At 42.4% G+C, this 8,382-nt stretch overlaps 1 protein-coding gene across 1 annotated transcript in view; it reads left to right on the top strand.

Moving 5' to 3' along the window:
- Positions 1–2,657: 2,657 nt before the first annotated feature.
- Positions 2,658–8,382, top strand: part of Non2 (upstream activation factor subunit spp27 homolog Non2) — a 57,165-nt gene continuing 51,440 nt past the window's right edge. The window contains exons 1-2 of the mRNA XM_065429966.1: positions 2,658–2,811; positions 2,929–3,019. Of these exons, the coding sequence (XP_065286038.1) occupies positions 2,769–2,811; positions 2,929–3,019 (134 nt within the window). The 5' untranslated portion in view covers positions 2,658–2,768. The remainder of the gene's footprint in view (positions 2,812–2,928; positions 3,020–8,382) is intronic.

The following is an 8,382-nucleotide window of genomic DNA, read 5'->3' as shown; positions in this document are numbered from 1 at the left end:
ACGTCATGCTCGCGAAGTCAGCGGCGGTCTAAAAGGCGATCCCAATTTCAGGCTCGGCAGGCCGAAGCTAGGGCCCGGGAAAAGAAAGGATGAGCCTATGATTGAGGGTACCTCAAAATGTAATATTTCCTGGTCGGAGGGACCCATGAAGTTAAGGCAGAGCAGCAAAAGAAATTAGAAGCGAGGAAACCCTTTCTTTGCTACAACTGTCACAAACCATGGCACATTGCTGCGCAATATAACAAGGCAAAGGTAGTGTTATTATCGGTTGGTTGCAATGACGAGAACATCAAGCTGCTCGAACCATACATGTGCGATTTTGAGGTAAACGGGAAACCATGTCGCGTACTGCGCGACTCCGCGGCTGCTATGGACTTGGTTCACAGCTCTTATGTGGAACCTGAGATGTTCACGGGTGAATGCGCCTGAATTAAACAAGCTGCAGAAGCTCACAGTGCAGGAAAATTTCTAGAACTTTATATAAAGTTATTTATTTCCTCAATCAACGCAGGTATTCGGTCTTTAGATTCAACGTAGGGTTTTACTTCCCTGTTTCTTTCACCTTCATTGTCACATTGAAGCATTGACGTCAGATGTGAGGCCAAGCAGAACCGCAAATAACGCAGGAGCTACAACGCTATAGATTTTTCTCATGACTATGGGCAACCAGCGCTGAACTTTCACTGGCCGACTGCAGCGCCGTAACACACAGCCTAGCGAGTGGCGGATACAGTTCACAGTAGCAAATTCTACGAATTTGCATAAGCAAATTCACCGCTCATATTGAAGCACATACATTCTACAACTGATCTGTTTGGGCACGGACGTGCTAGAATGCAGCAGCGCGTGCGCTCCTTGCAACCCGCATGGTCATGGACAGAACTTGGCCGGGCGCATCGGGCTCAGCAAACATTGATAAAGGCGCGCGTATGCTGTTGCCTACGACTTTTACAGCGAAGGATCCCGACATTTTTTAGCATCCGTCACGTCGACCGAAAACCCAGCGAACAAAGAGAAACAGGAATGTCCGTAACGCGGAAATCATACAAGACAAACTCTACACAGCCAAGCTAGTACGGATTCCTGGCCATGAATCCGTGCCCGGTGGCGTCCGGTGCTATCAGCGAACCCCCGCTGTAGCTCGAGCGAGTACTTTCTGCAGCACCAGGAAATGGAACGCTAGAATAGGGCACGGATACTGGCCATCCGCTGACCAGATACGCAGAGCTCACGCAATACAGATTAGGGAGAAGACGGCTACACCCCACAGCTTTCCCCCCACAAGAAGGTATAGCTAGCCAAAGAGGCTGTCGTCTGGTAGCAACTATACAGACAACGCCTACTATAGACAAATAGTTCCCCACATAATAAAAAAAATTATGGCCTTTTTGTGACAAATACGCTAACCTATACCGCGTACACTGCCTGGGGGTGTCAGTATATAATCCGGCGTTTCCAGTTATTCCCGACCCCACCCAGTCATATAGGAGGCCACGCTGCTCAGCTCCAAACTGGACGACTTACCGGGCCCGCTCGGGCCGCTCTGGAGGGTCTGGAACAAGACGCACTTCAATCGCTTTGAATAAAGAATTACTACTACTACTACTACTACTACTACTACTACTACTACTACTACTACTACTACTACTACTACTACTACAACTACTACTACTACTACGACATATTTGCTTAGGTAGTGAACTGGGTCACATGTCACGACACAAGCGGGATGAAATTCCGACCGATGTGATAAGGGAAGGTTTGTGAAAGTGGAACATCAACTACGTTGTACGTTCTTTCGCAACGAAATGCTTTTTTTAATTCGGCTTAAACTCCCGATTAAAGTTTTCTTTCCGTTTCCTTTTTATTCCTGACCTTCTGAATTTCGAGGTATAGCCTAGGATCGAGACCCAGTCGGGGTTTACTTCCAATGACTTTAGTTCGCCCTTGTTTCAGGGGTAATAATTATAGCACTTTCTCATTCACTTCCTTCTTATTTTTTAGCTGTGCCTTTCCCTTCTCTTTATTTTCTGTAAGCTGACATTTTGGCATATCCGGCCTTTCAGTTGAAAAGCTACTCGTACTTTGCAGCAACGCGAACCCGCTATTTGCCGACTCCTGGCTGAAAAAAAAAAGGAAAAGAAAGAAAGAAAAAGGAAAAGAATTGATGCTGAGAAAAAAGGAATAAACCGTCAAGGAGTTATATTTTTCAAGTGTTCTTTATATCGCTGATTTTGTTCACTTATGTGACTCACTGCCGTCGGCGATAGCGAGGCAGTGGCTTCGTGCGGCGAATGACTAAGAAAAAGAAAAGAAAACATACGGAAAGGAAAAGAATCGCTACAGAATCGGATCTGGAATGATCAATGGAGCTCGCTTTTATAATTTCAGCAATATTTTTCGCGTGCCGGAACTCAGCGAAACAGCGTGAACAAAATGGCAAGAGGAGAAGAAAGTTTTGCGCCTGTTTGCGCGTTGCAACGGCATCAGCGGCAGAAATGAAACCGAAATATATGTTCCACAATCACGGTGAAAGTTTTGTACTCTTTTATGTAAAATAAAATTAGAAAAGAAACAAATAAACAGAAACCTCAGCCGCAAGGTCAAGCTTCTTGAATATTTTATATTTTTTGCTATGACTCTCTCTTCTGTTAGTAAACAGAGGTGCGTACTACGTTTCTGCGGCTCAGTCCACTCTGTGGGTAAACAGCGTCGGCCAGTAGTTCGAGTGTCGGCGTCAAAGCAGCACGTGTGTTCTGAACGTTAAGATGGCTGAGGTGCCGGTTAGCGAGTTGCGGAAGGCTATCTCAGGTAAGAAATTTATTTAAATTAATTTTCGCGCACATTTAATCGTATGTGATAAGTGACGGGAAGCGGTTCTCTGCCATATGTGGTGGTAATTTCGCGAATTGTCTGATGTGCTTTCAGAGATGTTGGATGGTGCCGATCTCGACTTACTTTCATCAAAGAAGATCCGGCAGCAGTTGGAAGAAAAGTACGGTATCGATTTCACTGACAGGTAAGCCATGTGTTTGGGATGTTATACTTTCGTGAGCTTGGTAGTACCTCGTGTAATTGGGAAGTGGAACGCATGTAGTTTGAGAGATCGCGTGGTTCCAAAAAGCGAGGCTTAGCTTTCCACCGTACAGTGTTCCATGGTGCTGAGTCGCGTCCCAGTTCTCATCGCTCTTAATTGCTCGTCCATGTATTATGGGTTTTAATGCAGTGATTACATGTAGCATTAACAATATAATACTACGGTGGTAATCATATCAGGTATTGGCGTATCTACGCAGAAAAAGACCGCTAATATGCAGTTCGTTGGTTACATGAGACGCTGCGACGCAGGTGACATCAGACATCTCGCGGGTAACCTCACTTGTCATTTGGTACCTTGCGCGTTTGACAAGTGAGCGGCAGCACAACATCGGAATCGCATTGCCTCGTAAAACAGCGAATTAAAGTCGGCTGAAATGAAATTATTAGCTCCCGAGCGCCTGTCGGGGGGCCCCGATTGCTTGAATGCCGTGGGATCGGCAGCAGAGACGGCGGACGATGCAATCTATTTGCCAGTATCGGGCGCGTTGCGTTCGGCATAGTTTTTGTGCGTATCGATGACATTTCTTACTTTTCAGAGATTTAATGCTCAGTGTTTTCAAGAGTTTCATCCGCCCAATGCCAACTGGAAAGTGATCGCGAACGTCTTTGGTGTATGCGGTGGCGCGCATCGACTGTGAATTCGAACACATCGTGGTGTGGTCATGAGGAATGTTTTAACTTTTTGCGCACACCACGCTGTGCCATTGCGCAATGCCTTCTTACCGATCACCACGACCTACGGCGTGCTCACTGGTTATAAGCAATATTTCTGTGGTAATCTGCGAGATGGTATACATACGCTGTGTCGCCTAGCACCTGGCGCGTCTGGTGTCGGCAGTGACGGATTAATCATTCACGGAAAAGCAATGTGTATGATTGTTGTTGGATGTAGTAGTTTTAAAAGGAGACCGAAAATATTACCCTTGACGAGGTTTTAGCGCGCGCGCTTAGTATGAAATAAAAGCCAGTCCTTATAATCCTCCCTGCAGACGCCAGCTGTAGGAAAGTGCCTGCGAGCATGTAGCGTCGCCGCGCGTCGGCTGTTCGAACGTGGTTCGAACACGTCGTGGTGGCATTCATGAATATTTTAACTCTTTGCGCAAACTGTGTTGTTACGCTGCTCTTTCATCTGGTTCACCATGAAAATACGATGTGCTTTATGAATATGTGGCATTATATTTCGAGTCTAGTCAGATGGGCGATCTGTGTGGTGGGTTAGTGAGCATCGGAACCCTCAATAGTGCTGCGTCTTTGTTACCGACGTTATGTATATCATATATTTTTTAAAGCTACAAAGCGGTCCAAAGTTCTAGGGTATTTGTGTGTTCAGCACCGCTCACGTCCATAACTGAAGTTGAGGTATGTGCCTGAGGTAGAGAGCAAAACTGATCGGAATCTCGCGTGGGATTTGTAAGCTTCACTAATCGTCGGTTTGTGCCAGTGGCTTAAGGCTCAAACAACTTTGTCTGGTTTACTTTTTATGAATGAATGAATAGACTGCTTTTAACAAGTTTTAACATATCTATGAATTAGTGCCTGGAAGCATAGACGTGTTTTAGTTTTAGCATTTGCCCTTTCATGTTTACACTAGAAAAACACGAAACATGTTATTGGTAGTGCTGTAATAATCTTGAATTGTAGCGATTCTTTATTAACCTGGGTCCAAGGAAAAATTACTTTTCAAACCAACCAGTGTTCCTTGTGTAAGTATCAATCATTTTAGTATGGACCTAGGAGTTAACATTTGTATTTGTAGTTGAGTACACTTCACTTCTCTTTTGTAGTTTTTGTTCACTGTAGCTGCCCTGTTGGAATGGGGGATGTATGGTATGAGGACAGTTTTGCAACGAATGTTATTTTCTGCCCGCTTCAAGCTCCACACTGTCTGTGTCATGAGCCAACTTTGGTCTTGAATGTTTGCCAAAAGCAAGCTCTTGGGTTGTAGGTCTTTTTTGTCTGCCTTTTTCTTTTTCAAGCGATGTGTTATGTAATGTGGGCATTTTTTGAGGGGTAAAGATTTGTAGCACAATTTTTTCTTAGTTTTTATTAGTAGGCCAAGTAACACTTCTCAGCATTTTGCCAGTCTTGGAAGCACTTGTGTAATGTGTTGCACTTCTTATAGCTTTCCATTTCATAACAGCTATCTTCACTGCATGAATTTGGTGTTGGTATATCTTGCAAGAATGCTAATTAGAATCAAAGTAAAATGGCATACATTGATTTGAGAGCACACCATAAATTTTTGCCTGATTATTTAATGGAGCTGCGAATTGTTTACTATGAAGGCGGGGATGTCAATAGGCACTATGCACTATTTAAAATTGTTTGTGTATCTACTTTTTTATCATTAATTTGTCTTTGTATGAATGCATTACCCTTATCTTACAGGGCATTGCTTGTTGCATGAGTTAACAAGTCATTAATCATGAACATAATCAAGCGGTTGGTACTTTGTACAAGTTTGGTATTTGTGGTGAGGTTTCCTCTCTAGCATGGAAGTTAAGGAACTTTTGGGAGCAAAATAGGTCATTCAGTGAACTGTAACTAGTGCAAGTGCAATTACTTATGCAGTTGATGTGTGCCATTAATTCAAAAGAACAATGCCTACAGTATTTGGTTGAGAAACACTAGTTACAGTAATTAACAAAGTAATTAATGGACTATGAAATGCCTTATTTTAAGGCAGGTGCCTTAAATTTAAAGCAACCAGTACCTGAAAGTATGTCTATTTACTAGCACTTTCAGCCATGCGACTGTTTGCTGTTGGATATTGGTGTGTCCTTAAAAGGACACTAAAGAGAAACACTGAATCAGTTTATATTGATAAAGTATAATTGAAGGACTCTAGTTTTGTTGATTTCATTTTTGGAATTCGAGCCGCAACCCCAACTCTGGTGTGTGATGTCATGAATGATAAAGTATTTTTTCACAAATAAGCTCTTGTCGTAGATTAAAAGTTCTTGAAACGCAAGTTCAATCTGTGGCTCTTTTTAAATACAAATGTGATTTATTTTCTTCAATAAAAACTTAACAAGGCCAGAGGAGACAGCATTAAAATCTATGACATCACAGTGAGCTGGTGCAGTAACTTCAAGGTGACGTCGCCTCTTGTCATTTCTTTTTGCACCTTTTCTCACTTACCAAGCATCTTCTCGCAGTAAGAGTGGCTGTTTTGCTATTGTGGAAAGGTAATGTACTGATACAAAAGGACTTGTAAAGAGAGACATTATTTGAGCTGGCAGAAATTAGGGGTGGCGCCGCCATCTTGAACCAACTCGCTGTGATGTCATGAGTTTTACTGCCATCTGTTTAGGCCTAGTTAATTCTTTAATGGTAAAAAGAGCTAAATTATGTTATAAAGAAGCTAAAGATTCATCGTGGCAAATTTTGGGAACATTACTGAGCTGGTGCAGCCCCAATACAAAAAAGAAAAAAAAAAGAATTTGTGGCATCACACTGACGTGTCCCGGAATAGGGGTCTCATGCTGGGGGTCTTGGTGTGAAATTAAGAAAATGGAGCTTTGACATTCTTTCTCACTTATACTGATTATCGTGAAATTAACAGAAATGTAGTTCTTGAAGGATAGTTAAGTCTAAACGGATTTATCTTCAGTGACCCTTTCTAAGGAAGCTTTAGCTCGGGTCCAACTCCGATTTCTGTATTCAAATACATGTAAAAGTCAGAAATACCTTTATGGAACAATTGCTAGACTAAATTAAATGAAAATGGTTGCACTTGAGGAAGACAAAGGAAAGCAGAATTTTGATTTAGGGTTTGGAATTCATTACACAAGTTCCCCTTAATGGTAAGTTAGAATAAAAAATTGAAACAAGGAAGTTTACAAGTACATAACCCTGCACCGAAAACACATCTCAGTTCTGTAAACTGCATCTGTGTGAAGCAAAAAAATTGGGTATATGAATTTATAGCTTACTTGTAATTGTTACAATATCTACAAGGATTTTGCACAAGTCTTGCTTGCAAATCTGCACTTTTATCAAAGCAGTGTATACACCAATTATGCCCTCTTTAGACGTAATATTAGGTGCAGTATGCAGAATTGTGATAGTTTTTATTGCGCAGTTAGAGTTGTGAACTTATATACTTGAGCCTTTTTTTTTTTCAAATTTAATCAATTTCTGTAAAATAACTGATGGCCTAAATCAAAATCCACTTCCTACTGTTACTAGATTGTAATTTTCTTGAAAATGCATCATGCCTCGTCAAATTCTGTGCAGTGGTTGCCAAGAACAATTTTTCCGTTCTCATGAATTTATACAGCAGCCCCCTAGCTAAAAGCTTGTGAAGACGTGCAGTGTGGTCTTGGTCTTCATTTTGCAGCTCGGATACTATTTTTACATGGGAAAGGTTACACATGAGGCTTATTTTGAGAATGCAGTTATTAAACGCTGTCACTAGGGTGTGTTGAACTCCTTTTTCGTGCAGTTTACCTTTTTGCATAAGGGGAACTTTGGACTTCTCGCAGTTGATTCTTGGTTGCTCCTTTCGTGCTTGAGGCACACATCCGCTGGTCTTTGTTTGGAATAGGTTGGCTTTTGATTTGCTACGTTCAGCAGGGAGCTTCCCAAATCTTTGGAATTGAATTCTGGGGTTTTATATGCCAAAACCATGATTTGATTGAGGCATGACGTAGTAGGGGACTCCGGATTAATTTCGGCCATCAGGGCATCTTTGACGTGCCCCCAATGCACGGGACACAAACGTTTTTTGAATTTTGCCCCCGTCGAAATGCAGCCGGGGTTTAATTCCATGGCCTTGTGCTTAGCAGCACAACACCATAGCTGCTAAGCCACTGCGGTGAGTTCCCAAACCTTTTCCGATACTATAGCATCTTCAGTAGGGTTTTCTGAGTGAGTTCATCAGATGATTCCAATTCTGATGCCCCCTGGAAGAGGCTGTTATCAGTGTTCTTTTGAACCTACATAGAAATGGTGTATATTTCTGCTTCTTCAACAGGAAAGTCCTTGCCCTCCCTTGTCTTGGTTGTCACCTATGTATAAGCAAGCATATTGTCTGCATTTTTCGTAGCAAAAAGGTTGACATGGGCCCTATTTACTAACCTGCACAAGCCATAATGCAGAATTGGAGAAAGAATAGCAAGGGAAGCTGCTGTAGTGAATGAGGACATGACTTGCAAAATGTGGCGACTGCTTGTAAATGTGGCGACTTGCAAATGTGGCGACCTAATGTACTTGAGTACACTTTTGCCATGTGCGGCAGCCAACTTTAGTTGGGGCAGACTGTTCGAACAAGTTGTAATG

The sequence above is a fragment of the Dermacentor albipictus genome, chromosome 1 (assembly GCF_038994185.2).
Source record: "Dermacentor albipictus isolate Rhodes 1998 colony chromosome 1, USDA_Dalb.pri_finalv2, whole genome shotgun sequence".
Classification (NCBI taxonomy): domain Eukaryota; kingdom Metazoa; phylum Arthropoda; class Arachnida; order Ixodida; family Ixodidae; genus Dermacentor; species Dermacentor albipictus.
Note: the sequence above shows the minus strand (reverse complement) of the source record. Positions and strands in the feature narration are given on the sequence as shown.